This window comes from Petromyzon marinus, chromosome 11 (genome assembly GCF_048934315.1).
Source record: "Petromyzon marinus isolate PM22_M1 ecotype Great Lakes invasive population chromosome 11, UKy_Petmar_22M1.pri1.0, whole genome shotgun sequence".
In the NCBI taxonomy this organism is placed as follows: Eukaryota; Metazoa; Chordata; class Hyperoartia; order Petromyzontiformes; family Petromyzontidae; genus Petromyzon; species Petromyzon marinus.
This window is the reverse complement of record NC_133677.1, coordinates 6,935,073-6,951,108: the sequence shown is the minus strand read 5'-3', so window position 1 is coordinate 6,951,108 and position 16,036 is coordinate 6,935,073. Positions and strand designations below refer to the sequence as shown.

Genomic DNA, 16,036 nt, shown 5'->3' with positions numbered 1-16,036 from the left:
CACTGAGCCGGAGCCGCTGAGACCTGGGTCTAAACACGGTGATCATCTGTGATTCAACCGGGTTCTCCCAAGTAGCGGGTTCAGATTCTCACCCCGGTCACCAATGACTGTACAAAAAAAAACCCAATTATATTAAATAACTTTTTTACTTCCCTTGGTTAACATTTTCCGCTGTGGGAATTAAAAAAAAAATTGTTTCGACAACCACGGAACAAACATCTCTACAGCAGGGCGCACTGGAAAGTACGACACCTCTATTTTGACAAAGGGGTCACGTGTAGAGATTTCGGAAGACGTTCTGTGATGGGACATTCTCTATAACAGCCCTGGAAGAGTTACAACCGGCCACTTCATCTCACGACGTGGCACTGAGATAACAATTGGTATAAAATTGAGGGAATTTTTTTTATTAAAAGAACCAACTCAAGTGGTTCTCATTTTGAAATCTCACTTGAGGTAGTGTATTACTCTTTAGCAGCCCATCATGAACCATTGCTACACTTTTTTGCGTGACAATATACCAAGGAACGGAACGCACATCCGAGAAGATGCCCACCGAGGAGGTGGGACCCATGAAAATCAGCTGGCGTGCAAGCAGGTGCCAAGTGTATTGTTTTTTTACATTATGAGACCTCCTTTGCCAGTAACAAGATATAGTAATAGGTTTTACCCTTTTAACTGTGCCAGTGTATTGTTGTATCGCAGGATCCTGAGAGGCGGCGGTGGCTTGGGGGGGCCTTCATCCAGCAGCCCATTGACCATGGTTGACAACAATTGCCATGGTACACTGTCATCCATGAAGCTCCTTCAACTCACCTTGAATCCTGCGGTGTACTGGTAAGAGAGTTGCTGGTGTCCTTGAAGGTTTTCATAGACCGTCGGCACAATCTTGATGATGTAATCGTAGGAGGAGAGAGCTGTGAAGAAAAACAAGTGCTACAGCTCATCGTTTATCATGAATCAGTCCGTAAAGGTGACTGACGGTTACATTTCATGGTGGGCAATGCTGGCGAGTTGGATACCCACATACTATGTGGGTGTATATAAATTAAACTACACCTACACTATTTTTTATTTTACCAGGTACGGCCCGCTGAGCTATATAGCTCTTTTTCAGAAGTGACCTAGCCACAAATGATAGCCCAACTTAGTGGCCTGTCATGTGGAATTTTATCGCAGGCAAATACTCTAAACGTGTGTTTCTAAATGTGGAGCGAAAAATCAGAGGGCCTGCAGAAAAATCCACGTGACCACGAGGAGAACATGCAAACTCCAAATATACAGCAGGAGTCAGGGTCGGAATAAAACCTACGACCTCCTGCATACCAGGCGAGGTATCTAACATCACACCACCACGGCGCCCCTCACGCCACCGTGGTATATGGGATGTTAGGGAGACGAGACGTGCGTCAAATCGTGACAATTCATCGGAATGGCTGGCGAGTGCACAGTTACAACTCTAGCTATCTAGAAAGATAAATTAGAATATTTTTCATGTTTACATTTGGTTAAATGTCAATTGTACATAAATGGAACCACAGCATGGCATACAATTCCTGAAAATCGGATAATTTCACAGAAGCATCACTCATCAGTTTCTAAATGTTCTTACGCACTTGCCCTTTTTATTCCGTTAGTGTATAATTACCCATATATTACTTAAAATGATCATTTGGATTCGTAGTGTCTCTGTAATGTACTTAATTGTTTTCATTTGCTTGTGTGTATTCCAAGGAAATTGAACATAATACTCAGTAAATTCTAAGAAAGTGAATGCGCGTTAGAACGGGAACGCCGTGTACAATAAAACTCACGGTTTGATTCGATGCGATCGGTGTTCTTTAAGGCGTTGAATGCACCCTGAATGTTTGCTCCCTTTAAAAACAAAGTAAAACAACAACAAAAACACCAAACAAACATGACGTTAGAATGCGATACGCAGAGCCCAACAATGTTTAAATTGCACGTGTTTTTTTTTTTGCAAATCACGAAGAAATGTACAGCCCTCTGACAACCCACTGCTTCGTAAAGATATCTCCGCACTATATCCGTCATGAAGGTCGTTTGATCATGCTTCACCGTGCCGGTCAGTGTAGGTAGGTGAAAAAGGCACCCGGGACGATTGGTTCAGATATCACTCGCCGCAAATGCTAGCCGTGGCTGGGAATCGAATGGAGGTGGCTGGGTTCGTACAGCAGTGCACTAACCACTGTGCCACCGCCGGCTATGGCGCTAGGCATCGGCAAAGTAAGCGGAAGCTAAAGGCCCCAAGCAGCTGAAGGGGCCCCCCCGGATTTAGAAAAATAAAAGATGCACCAAATGTCAGCTCGAATACTTATCCTTAAAAAACATAAAAATCCAAATTTCTCAAGAATCTCATTTATATTTTGCCTGCAGCCCTCTTCTGTCATCTCACTAAATCTCTTCCTGCTGTCCACAATCTCTTCTCTCATCTCACTAAATCTCTTCCTGCTGTCCACAATCTCTTCTGTCATCTCACTAGGAGCTTAGAAACTGAAAGGGGGTGTGGGGGCCGCTCTGAAAATACTTGAATACAATTTTTATTATAATTTGTGCTCAGGTCCCCCCCCCCTGCCACTAATGGGTTGACGACACCACCACTCGCCACCGCTCCACCCCCAAGTTACAAAATGACCCTTGCGATTTAAAGAGCCGCACTTCCCGTGGCGTTCTAACATCAGTTCTTCTCAGCGGCAGCGGCGGGCAGCAGCGATGCAGCCTGTGTGCACAGAGATAACCTCTCTGCCTTCTCGTGCTTACATAAATCTTCTCTCCAAAGGTGAGCTTGTGGATCGTGTGCGTCATGTCCGGCTTCTCTGGCTGCATGAGCGCGCTGTGCGTCGACATGTGGAAATTGCCCGGGACCTGCAAGCATTAGACACGCGTTTTACCGACGTTAAAAAAAAAAATAAGGCCGTACTGTATATTGATCGCAAAAAAAAAAAAGTAATTCGCAGGCTGCACTTTCATTCTCACTCTCGCCCTCCACCTGAAATATTTGCAATTTCCGCCACCCCGTGCCCCCGTAGGGGAACCCATCGCAGGCCTGCGAAGTGAGCCTTGTCAATTGCGAAATAAGGATTACCGATAACGGGGGACCGAACGGTGATGCACCGCGAGAATCGGGTTGCGGCTGTAATAGCTGCCAAGGCTACATCGTTGTATCATTACTTACATGGCGGTCGGCTCGACGATTTTCAAGCGTGAATCGCATAATGCCGATCAGGCACCGGAATTACAAGTGACGAACAAAAAATGTCTGGCGTTAATGACCACGGGTGATGCGAATATGAGCGCACAACGTATCTGTCACTGCACGTAAAATAGGATTCACTCTCTTTTCTGTCCATCGACATTTGGGACTTCCAGGCCATTGTTTTTCTGCAGGCAGACTGTGGACCTGTTTCGATTATAATCAGTGTTTCTTGTCAGCAGTCAGGCCTGTTAAACAACTTAATAGGCCAATAAACAAAGTATTTCATGGGCAGAGGCATATTTCACAATGTGTTCATTATTTAACGTGCGATGGTACTCTCTTGTTTATAATCTGACTCTTTCTATCCTCCACAGGGGTTAAACATCTATTTATTAAAATTGGTTCTTCAAGTGAGGCTTTGATGAAGGCCTGTTGCGTAGAAGTAAAAAGCATATGTTGATACATTTTCCCTTTGGCTCGTAACATCAATAATAATGTAAAAATACCCCAAATGTAAATTGCCGCAGATACGTGACGTTTGAACACCTTGTTAATGAGGAAAACTCCTTCAAACCGGCAGCCGCTGCCCTCGTTGAGTGGGATTTTTATCGAGTTCTCGATGAACCCCACCTCGTGCCGCCCCATCTCATCCTGGATGTCCAAACCCACCACTGGAAGGGGGAGAGGGAAAACCTCCGGTTAAGCAACGGAGACAACCGTCTTGGGCAAGCGCCGCTAAGCCGGAGCCCACAAAGACCGGCACGGCACACGTGTGAGCAGTGATGCAACCACTACTTTGTGAATGGCCGCTGGTTTCCCCAGTGCAGATTCTGAGCACGCCATAGCAAGTTATCATCTTGGACTGAGGACCTCGGCGGAAATGCAGGCCAGGTTTACGTGGTAAATGCTATTCAAAAAAATCCGCTAGGATTTTGATATGTATAGCATCTAAAAAAACGAAATTATTATTTTTTCTTTTACAGCTCTTTTTCATAAGCGACCTGGTCACAGATGATAGGTCAATGAAGTGGCTTATCATGTGGAAATGCATAGCACGACAAATACTCTAAACACATATTTATAAATGTGGAAGGAAAAGCCGGAGGACCCGAAAAAAAATCCACACGACTATGGGGAGAACGTGCAAACTCCAAATATACAGGTGTCAGGGTCGGGATCGAACCCATAACCACCTGTATACCTGGCGAGGTAGTTAACATCTCAACACCCTACGTAGAATGAATATCAATTTTGACTTTAAACTTTCGTGACTGCAGGAATTCATATTCTTGGTTCTTTCGGTAAAGTCACGTAGATAGAAGACAACAAATATATTTTTTTACTTAAAATAAAAAATAAAATAATAATAAAAATAATACATTTAGAATAATCAAAACAATTTATTTATTTTTTCCTTTATTATTTATATTTTTTGTTTCTATATAAGTGATTTTACCGACAGAACCAAGAATAACAATGAATTCATTTATATTTCACCACACATTGTTGCCAGGTGTTCATGAAATATCGTTGACTCTTTCGCAGTCAACAGCAACGCACTTTCTCGAAACTGAATACCAGTGGATGATTAAGAGTTATTTCACAACTCGGTACACAGAGCAATGGGAGCCCTTGATCTCTCCGATACAAACCTCATCATTGTTCTTGGTTTACGGGCACTGCATGATGTGTGACAACTACCACCGTGAAAAACATCACATCAGAGCACTCACAGAGTCCTTGGTGGAACTCGGAGAGCCACAGTTGGTGCTCTCTATGGTGATTTACCATCATTCACCAACCCACACTGACCAGCGAAGTATGGTCAGACGCATACCATGCCCAGCATAACAGTAAGGCCTTCATCCAGCCAAAGGCTGCAGATTTTTATATATATGTATGTGTGTGTGTATATATCATGTAATGGGTTTGGCATGCGACAAATGACATTCAAACGTGCTGCACGGTTTGAACTTTCTCGAGTGCCGGCTTATTCCACCGTTGCTGCAATGGAACTGGATTTGATTGTCGTTCCCATGACTTTTCAAATCAATAATAGGGTCTGTACCTGGTTATCGACAACTCGACAACTGATGAACAAACCTAGTGCTTCAGACAGAGCCACGGCTAGTCACAGCCCACATCCGAACAAGGGTGAGTGAAGCAGAGGTCTATTCTGAGTCCGTTCCCTGCCTCTCAACTTGTCAGTCTGTGGTACCCCGGAAGGCACAGCACCGCTGGGTGCAGCTGCAAAAGAATTCTTTAATTATGCCGAAACACGTCGAGTCAGCCGAAGCTGCTGCCCGATGCTATTTAAGGCACGGTGTGTCACTGTCAGAAGAGTCACACTCTGTTTGCAGCAGGGCGGGGGGTGGGCCAGGGGGGATCACTTTCTGTGGAATTGGAATGGGTTCGGCGCTTTGCCTGCGAGCAGGCCTCTACTTGCCACGTGTGTACACGTTGGCGTGACCACATAGGGAGCGGTGATGTCACAGTTAGCGCGCTGCGCTACGAACCCGGCGACCTGAGTTCCATTCGTGCTCAAGGCCAACACCAGCGACGGTTATCGGAAACGGTCCGGAACCTCACCTAGGTCGACTCAGCCTCAAACGAGTACCTTGTATGGTGTGTAAACATCGACACGAATGAGACAAAGGCGGCCGGGTGTGGTACTGGTCACCCACCCCCTCGTGTGCCAATCTGGCCTTCATTGGTGCTTGATAACAGCACTTGCCTTAACAGTCTGTTAAGGCTCTATGGGGGATCTTTGTCATTGTGCCCACATACCAGATCAGAGCTGTCAACTCACAGCCCAAGATTCCCAACATTTAGGTCTGTCTTGTGATGCCTTTATTTAAACAGCTGTCATTGTTTAGCTTGAGTGTTGTGTGTTATCGCCTTTCAAAGTTTGGTTTCTGTTTTTTTAAGCGATGTCGTGATAACTAGCTAAGAAGGCCCAATAATATATTTTTATCATCACACAATTCATTAGTGGAGGTGCAAAGACTTTTTATATATATTTGTACGAATATGACATCACCAATTTGGATTATGCTAATGAAATCACTGCTATTTTCTGCACATTACTTAAATGTCTCCTCAACCATTTAAGTTCTTTTGTGTCTATTACGTAAGTTCAGCTATGTGCCAATTTATAAAAGTATTCTAATGTCTGAATCAAAACGTAATTGTCAAAAAATGCAAAACATTCCAAGGCACTAAAAATAATGTTTCCTATAATAGGCCCTCTTTATATAGACAGAGACAATGGTGATTTGCCGATCTCTACGCTGACATTCAAATAAAGTTCCTGAATTAAACAAATCCAGTCGACAATCATAACTCCCTGAGTAGGCAAATTATTTAATTCCTAATGATGTTTTAGAAGGGCTATAAAGACGAATGTGGAAGTAAAACTAGTGGAATATACCCCAAAAAATTGCATTAATAAGCACTATTTTTATCCAGCTTTATTTTGTCTGAAAGTTGAATGGGCAGTGCGTTTACATGAAGCCCGATATTTTTAGTTTTTACTTGGCTTCATCTTGTGTCCTGATCACGGTTGGCTACGTACGGTGCAAAAGAAGTTCTACATACATGCAAGCATCTGATCCACGCACCACACAATGCTTTTCAGAGTAGGCTTGGGCTACAATATGGCCAGGAAATGGGCGTTGTAGCGAGGACGTAATGAATCCATCCATCCGGCGCTTTGAGCATTACTTTCTCAAATCCGCGAGCGTTCTATTGGTACTCAAATTTCTTCTCACAAGGAGCCAAACACTCGTGAAAAATGTAATTGGGCAAACGTTCCAAATCAGCACCCTCATGAAAAAATATAGTTTTGACACTCAATGAGTTTTGGGTAAAGAGTATTACTCTTACTATATTTGTATACCGAGTGAATGTCATTCATATCGATTAAGATATCCTTAGGAGTACACAAGTAGTGGTGCCACTGCAGATATTAGAGAGAGCCTGTGTGTGCTCCCATTAAGCTGAATCGTGCGTCTAGTTTTACAAGAAGTCCTTGTTTACGTTCAATTGAGTAACTGTATACAGAGTAGTCCATTGAACTGCAAAAAAGCTCGTTTACAAGGTGGCTCTGTTTGTTTTGCATTCAAAAGCATTCCACGTGGTGGCTCCATTAAAGCATTACATGGCTATTTTACAAGCAGCCGTTGCGAATGGTAATGGCACGTGGCATTACGTTCCCTTTGCTCTGCCGTTGTCTAAATGTGGAGGTCGCCGGCATAATCTCCCAGTGTATACACCGCAGTCAGTGAAGGAGGCAGGCCATGTGTGGCGGGGTAAAGTGTGGGTACTCTCACCTCTTCTAAGACTTCTGGACAGCGTGTTTGAGCAGGGGGCAAAATGCCCCCTCTCTCTAGGAGTACTCTCAAGCTCCCTGTATTGGAGGCCCTTCCACCAGCAGCGGCGTGAGCAAGCAATTTGCAGTCCTGCCCCTTTACCTTTTCTTAATATCTTTCTTATTGCGTCTTGCAGTTCTTCTTCTTGTTTCGGATGGCCGATGTAGATGCAGAGCAACAACTAAAATTTCACATTCAGGTGGTCAAGCCAGATAACCGCGTTATGAGTAGCGGAGTGCGTCGCTGTGATGTCTCCGTCGCATTTGTGGATCGGGCATTGCGTCATTATACGTTGCACGGTCTGTTCTGGATGACCACATTCGCAAACTGGATAGTTAAAAATGTTTCATTTGCGCATCAGGTATCCGCATCTGCCATGGTTTGTGCGGATGCGGTTTAGGGTGCACCTAGGTGAGGTGCATCTTGCGATGCCCCTCATGGTGGATGCATGTATGTACATATATAAGCATGCATGGGTGCATTATTACTGACCATCGCATTGTAAATTCAGGAGGCTGATATTCAGCTTAACTTCTATTTTTCCCGTGCTGTCTTTTTCCGGGTTGTCCACGTAGAGCTCACTAACGCTGTGAACACAACACATCAACATAAAACAACAACAAAATCCACCCATCAACACGGACAGCATAAAATATTCCCGAGGAAATGCCAATGAAAGAGGCAAAAGTGAGACTGCACGAGTGAATCATTTACCACAAAACAGTGGGTTTATTACACGTCAGCACATTTTGCAATTTAACACCAAGAGAAAAAATAAATTCTGCTGAGTCAAAGAAAATCAATTGACATTTTCGGTTTTTGCCATAATTTTTCAAGATTTGAGTCATAGAACATTTGTATTCAATCTTTTCTGCATGTCTCCAACCAATCTCAATACACTCATGACATCTTTTTACACTCTCCTAGTACTCTTTCCACTCTCCTAAAAAGGGACTTAAAAGACAGTGGGGTATCTATAAATGGACGTTACTATATAAAGTGGTAGTTCCTTACTCAGGAAAGCACCGCTGAGTCTGAATACTCTTTTAAAGACGATCCTTGCATTAGGAACTTTGGCCAGTCCCATGAATGAGCATTTGCATTCATGTAGGAGAGGGCAGGAGAACCCGGAAAAAAACCAGCCCCGCATTCGAGGGGAGAGGCATTTAGCACCGCCATCTCCTGGCCACACTTCACAGCTCCCATGCCTACCACTCCTGGCAAGCCCTGGTAGGGGGGCACCCATCCAAGTATTAACAAGGATCAATATCCTGCTGCGCGTCCAAGGTCTGATGCTACCAGGTACATTCTGAGTAATGCGAAGGCCATTTGGTCGTAGGCCTATCTCTCCCTTGGTATAAATTAAATTATATTCCATTAACGGTGCCAAAGACAGCATCGACGCGTGAATCAAAAACTTACATTTCAGTGGTGATGAACCCCGAGAGTTCGGAGAGGAAGAGGAAGAGAATGAACACGCAGCAGCAAATGGACACTGGAACACAAGGCACAGGCCCAACCCGCGCCCCACATCACAATGCAATTTACAAATGAGTGTCAGACTTATTTTCTCCAATATTGATTACCCGTGTACCAGCGATTTTCTGGCATGAAAATAAAACCACCCATCGCAGTTCACAAACGGCAATTTCACAGCCGCAGATGCGCTGCCACCAAGCTCCCCGAGAGCTTTCTCAGGGGCGGCGACGGCGGCGTCTGCCTGTTGTTGATAATGGCATTTGTAGCACGAGTGGGCAATCTGCGTCATGTCACAGTTAGGGCTAAAGTGCATACATCTATGGCACAGTGCAGGAAAACCCAAAGGCAAACATCGCATCCCGGCAAGTACATCTCTGTCGCTCTAATTACTCGCGATGCAAACACGCTCGGATATTTTTTTTCTTTTACTGAAATCCTCTTCGAGTAATAGGACACTCGACTTGTTAGCGCAAACAGTGAATGCAGGATGAACGTGTTTTTTTTTTAAGCGTCCGCACTGCAGCCACGTTTGTAGAGACGGGATGTGGACCGGCACACAGAGTTCCGGTCAGCCTGCTCTGCCAGACCCAGTTCCGTCCCGCACATCGAGGATAAGAGGTGAGCGGATTGACAGACAGGATGCCTATTGCAATCATCAACATCATTATCAGCAACAGCCTTGATCTGTTTAATAAAGTCTTCAGTCCATGTGATGGCCTTCGACTTGCGTAACGTTGTCTAACACGTGTGTCCCTCTTCCTTTAATTTTATATATTACTCGCGATGGCAAGTCGATCCCCTGCTCATGAGCTAATCACATTGCTCCATCTCCGTGATGGGATAGTACTGTCTGACGCGTTCTCTTGCATTCGGAATACTGTTAACTGTTAGTGTCATCCCCCACGCTCAAACAAGTGTTGGGCAGTGCCCATCTCTGCTCGTAGTCCTAAGCCAGGGTTGGGAAAATGCCATGTTCCCATGTCGGAGGCCATTCTTTACTTAGGGCAAGCACTCTCGACTTCCCACCGAATCATGTAACTTCATCAGGTTTTGCTACATTTAACGATGCCTGAGACATTCATTGATTGACTGACTTTCTTCCACCAGCCAGGAATCCATTGAGACTTGAAGTCTCTTTTTTCCAGTGTGACATTTTGTCAGCGAGTGACAACAGTACAGCACTTTCTAGACCTCAACGCATAGAGCTAAGTGATCGAGAAGAGAAGTTCAGTTGTTCATCAGCATCAATAACATAGTGTCAAAGCCAGCGTAAAATATCACATTGAGGGGTTGATTCCACCGTGGACAGAATGTGAACTTATGTTTTCATGGTTGGAGTCTCCTGCTGCCCCTACCAATTAAGCTATGTCTCCATCGCAATATGCGGTAGCCCTCAGCTCTCCTGTCACATTGGTTATATAAGAGTTGCTGGCAATGCAATGTTATTTGTCACACCAAATACATGTTAGATCATGTTGAAGCGATATTAGACATTATATACTTGGGGTGGTAGGATTAACCTCTGACTGTGCCCTCCCCACTCTCCCCCACCAACCGCACCGCACATCCCTACCCACCCAGCAATTCAATGATTTTCGGATCATTATTCAAAACAAAAATGTATTCTTGTTTTAAAATTTTGGTGAATGGTGACGCATCTAGTGGCTGCAAGAGGTGATGCGAATCCACTGATTCTTACACACGCAATTTTATTAATGTATCCTCAGTTTAATAATTGAACGAAATAAACACATTTTTCTACCACCATTACATATAATAATGATGCGTATATATTATCTGGGGTGAACAAGTGGCACGGCAGGCAATGCACTTCACTCTGAGCCCAGCGATCTGAGTTTCATTTCCGGCCATGGCTAACATCAGCAGCGAGTGATATCTGAACCGGTTATAGTGGCCCCCACCATCACCTTCACCAACCCACACTGACCAGCGTGGTGAAGTATGGTCAAACGACTCCCGTGACGAACACGACCCTGCGGGGGAGGCCTTAATACAACAGCAGAATGACAGACGTCTGTAAATTATGATTGCTGCTCCTGTACTGTTATATACATAACTAGCTTTACTACCCGGCTTCGCCCGGGACTTGGATTCACCACGCCCGGCCGCCTTTGTCTCCCCAGTGGCGATGTTCACACACCACACCAGTTACTCGTTTGAGGCTGAGTCGACCTAGGGGAGGCCCAGGACCGGTTCAAATAATCGTCAACGGTGGTGGCCGTGAGCGGGAATCGAACTCGGGTCGCCGGGTTCGTAGTACAGCGCGCTGACCACTACACTACCGCTCCCCACACACACACACACACGCGCACGCGCATCCACAGGTACACATACACGCGCTTGCTGCAGACACACACACAAATTTCAAGGTGCGTACGGCAGTAAACGACTGAAATAATAAAGCAATGCTGCGCGAAGAACGCCTTAGACCTGCAACACATTTGTATTTCACTTTACCCGCGGAGGGTTGGGGTGGTGACATCAGCAGGCACACTCTGTTACGCTTCCGCATGCAGGTGACATGACAGATGTGACGTCACAGCTCACTTATGCATTATTGCGCCCCCCCCCCCCAAAAAAAAATATACAAAAGTCTATTTTTATAATGTTTGCACGGTGTACAGTCTGGAAAGTACCCACATGGCAAATTTCAAGTTTTTTGCATGTCGGGAAGTACGCTAAACATTTTGAACAGACACACATATTCACAAATTTCCCTTTTATAAATGGAGATTAGCATATTTTCTACTGATTCACATTTCACCTTTCTGTCGGCAGAGACAGCTGTTTCGCAGCATGCCCGGGCCTGTTCATTACACCCACAGAGCACAACTGAATAATTGGTGACTCACTCACTGTTGGTGGCTGTGTTGGTGCCCATATGAATTATATTACTCAGCGGCGTATGTGCGTGCATTAGGTTGTGTTATTTCAAAAGGTTGAAGCCAGATTTTGGAAGAGCTTAGCTAATTGTGTGGCAATACATTTTGATGGTTCGGAAATGGCAAACAATGATTTTTCAAATTTTCTTGCTGTGGGTTTCACACCTGATGATGATTGCTTGTGTTGCAGTCGAAACGTCGTGAGAATTTTTTTTATATTTTTATTATTTTATTGTTTCCCTTCTACGTGACTTTACCGAAAGAACCAAGAATATGAATCCCTGCAGTCACGAAAGCTTTAAATCAAAATGTAATGATTTTTAGATTCATGTTTTGATTTAAATTGTTCAGTAGTATCTAAAACAAATAACGGGTACTTATTGATTCAAGTTTATGCTTAAGTTAACCTCGGTTTTTGACATGGCGAAACATGGAATATTATACTAAATATATTGTAAGCCAATAGTACTGCATTTTACAGACGTCAATCCATTGCTGGATAAAGGCATCCCCCGTGCCACGTCATCCATGGGAGTGGTTGGTCATACTTCACCATTATGGCCACGTATGGGTTGGTGAAGGAAGTGCCCAGGACCAGTTCAGGTAGCGCTCACCGCCGCCGCTATTGAGACTCGAACTCGGCACGCCAGATTCAGAGAGCAGTGCGCTAACCACAATGCCACCTCTCCACAGAAAAAGATAACTGGCAACAAATAAAATATATATACGGTACTGTACAATAAAACCCATCTTAACGATGGCAATTGGTTCCAAGAAACCGGGCGTTAAGTGATTTGGTCGTTAAGCGAGTATAGGAAATACATGTTAAAGGCCTAATTCGTTCCGATTGCATCAAAAGTTACCCTTTTCACCCAAAAAACGTACTTTATAATATTTAAACAATAGATATGAATACATAAAGATACTAACGACATTATAAAACATAGTACTAAAAGAAACATGGTTAATCAATGCATTTATTAATATTTACCTACAACAGCCCGTCGTTAACAGGGGAATGGTCGGTAAGCGAACACATTGGGCTCTATGGAAGCACTACACTATACACTACTCTATACACTACTATACACTACACTACTATACACTACTATACACTACACTACTATACACTACACTATACACTGCTAAACACTACACTACTATACATTACACTATACACTACACTATACACTACACTGTACACTACTATACACTACACTATACACTACTATACACTACACTACTATACACTACACTATACACTACACTACGATACACTACACTATACACTACACTACTATACACAACGCTACTATACAATACAATATACACTACTCTACACTACACTACTATACACTACACTACTATACACTACACTACTATACACTACAATATACACTATACACTACTCTACACTACACATTGGGCTCAATGGAGGCCCGTGGTTAAGCGATGAGTCGTTAACAAGGGCGATCGTTAATAGGGGTTCTATTGTCCATGAAACTCAACGCCTTTGTCAATAGCACTGTGTCCTTCAAAAGAAAAGGTATATAATAGGCAACGTTTCAGGTAATGGGCCTTCTTTAAAGCACATGGAGAGGCCAGCGAGATCAGGTTGATAACGGTTGGAGACTGTTTTTACCACCAATCGGGATGAGCATGACATTCAAAACCGATCATTAATGAGCCTACGGGAGAGGGTGAATAAAATAGAATACCGTGACGTGAGGGTATTTCCTAGGGAGGGGAAAATAAGCTGTTGTAAAAAAAATCACTTTGCAAACATCTCACGTGATCCAGCAGTGATATTTTGGACATTTAATTTAAGTATCGATTGCACAATACTGTACCGAAAGACACAGTGAGGGAAAAAAGTATTTGATCCCCTGCTGATTTTGTACGTTTGCCCACTGACAAGGAAATGATCAGTCTATCATTTTAATGGTAGGTTTATTTGAACAGTGAGAGACAAAATAACAACAACAAAATCCAGAAAAACGCATGTCAAAAATGTTATAAATTGATTTGCATTTTAATGGGGGAAATAAGTATTTGACCCCCTCTTAATCAGAAAGATTTCTGGCTCGCAGGTGTCTTTTATACAGGTAACGAGCTGAGATTAGGAGCACACTCTTAAAGGGAGTGCTCCTAATCTCAGCTTCTTACCTGAATAAAAGACACCTGTCCACAGAAGCAATCAATCAATCAGATTCCAAACTCTCCACCATGGCCAAGACCAAACAGCTCTCCAAGGATGTCAGGGACAAGATTGTAGACCTACACAAGGCAGGAATGGGCTACAAGACCAATGCCAAGCAGCTTGGTGAGAAGGTGACAACAGTTGGTGCGATTATTCACAAATGGAAGAAACGCAAAAGAACTGTCAATCTCCCTCGGCCTGGGGCTCCATGCAAGATCTCACCTCGTGGAGTTGCAAAGATCATGAGAACGGTGAGGAATCAGCCCAGAACTACACGGGAGGATCTTGTCAATGATCTCGTCAATGATCTCAAGGCAGCTGGGACCATAGTCACCAAGAAAACAATTGGTAACACACTACGCCGTGAAGGACTGAAATCCTGCAACGCCCGCAAGGTCCCCCTGCTCAAGAAAGCACATATACATGCCCGTCTGAAGTTTGCCAATGAACATCTAAATGATTCAGAGGACAACTGGGTGAAAGTGTTGTGGTCAGATGAGACCAAAATGGAGCTCTTTGGCATCAACTCAACTCGCCGTGTTTGGAGGAGGAGGAATGCTGCCTATGACCCCAAGAACACCATCCCCACCGTCAAACATGGAGGTGGAAGCATTATGCTTTGGGGGTGTTTTTCTGCTAAGGGGACAGGGCAACTTCACCGCATCAAAGGGACGATGGACGGGGCCATGTACCGTCAAATCTTGGGTGAGAACCTCCTCCACTCAGCCAGGGCATTGAAAATGGGTTGTGGATGGGCATTCCAGCATGACAATGACCCAAAACACACGGCCAAGGCAACAAAGGAGTGGCTCAAGAAGAAGCACATTAAGATCCTGGAGTGGCCTAGCCAGTCTGCAGACCTTAATCCCATAGAAAATCTGTGGAGGGAGCTGAAGGTTCGAGTTGCCAAACGTCAGCCTCGAAACCTTAATGACTTGGGGAAGATCTGCAAATAGGAGTGGGACAAAACCCCTCCTGAGATATGTGCAAACTTGGTGGCCAACTACAAGAAAGTCTGATCTCTGTGATTGCCAACAAGGGTTTTGCCACCAAGTACTATAAGTCATGTTTTGCAGAGGGGTCAAATACTTATTTCCCTCATTAAAATGCAAATCAATTTATAACATTTTTGACATGTGTTTTTCTGGATTTTGTTGTTGTTATTCTGTCTCTCACTGTTAAAATAAACTTACCATTAAAATGATAGACTGATCATTTCTTTGTCAGTGGGCAAACGTACAAAATCAGAAGGGGATCAAATACTTTTTTCCCTCACTGTATAATCAGAGAGACACGGTAGTGTCAACAATTATTAACCCCCGAAAGGTGCAGTTGGCACAATTTGAAACGCTAATAAAGACAAATATCCCCCCTGTATAGCCTGTAACAGACTGTTGGGGCAAGTGCTGTTAGCAAGCACCTATAAAGGCTGGCACGGTACACGAGGGGGTGGGTGGCCAGCACCAAGCCCGGCCGCCTTTGTCTCCCCCAGTGGCGATGTTTATGCATCGCACCAGGTACTCATTTGAGGCTGAGTCGACCTAGGGGAGGCCCAGGACAAGTTTCAAATAATCGTCACCGGTGTTTGCCGTTTAGCGGGCATCGAAGCCAGGTCACCGTGTTCGTAGCTGCAGCGTAGCGCGAACCGCTGCACTGCCGCTCAACGCCGGTCTGCGTACACGTGCACACACACACACACTCTGGGCGACGTGAAAACCAGCCGCGGTTTTCGCAATCATATCCTGCGGACGTGCGTGCGTGTGTGCGCACGGGACAGCGGGCCCCGAATTATTGAAACGAGGGCACGGGTCCGTAAGAGACTCCGGCGCTTTTATCTCCTTCCCTGCATCTACCATCCCAGCAGTGA

General features: G+C 44.5%; 1 protein-coding gene across 1 annotated transcript in view; it reads right to left on the bottom strand.

Annotated features, from left to right (window-relative positions):
* The window catches only part of ERGIC1 (endoplasmic reticulum-golgi intermediate compartment 1), a 47,672-nt gene that overhangs the window by 11,677 nt on the left and 19,959 nt on the right, over positions 1 to 16,036 (bottom strand). The window contains exons 3-8 of the mRNA XM_032952169.2: positions 9,010 to 9,082; positions 8,080 to 8,174; positions 3,764 to 3,888; positions 2,782 to 2,886; positions 1,815 to 1,875; positions 817 to 917 (exon numbers count right to left, since the gene is read on the bottom strand). Coding sequence (XP_032808060.2) covers positions 817 to 917; positions 1,815 to 1,875; positions 2,782 to 2,886; positions 3,764 to 3,888; positions 8,080 to 8,174; positions 9,010 to 9,082 — 560 coding nt within the window. The remainder of the gene's footprint in view (positions 1 to 816; positions 918 to 1,814; positions 1,876 to 2,781; positions 2,887 to 3,763; positions 3,889 to 8,079; positions 8,175 to 9,009; positions 9,083 to 16,036) is intronic.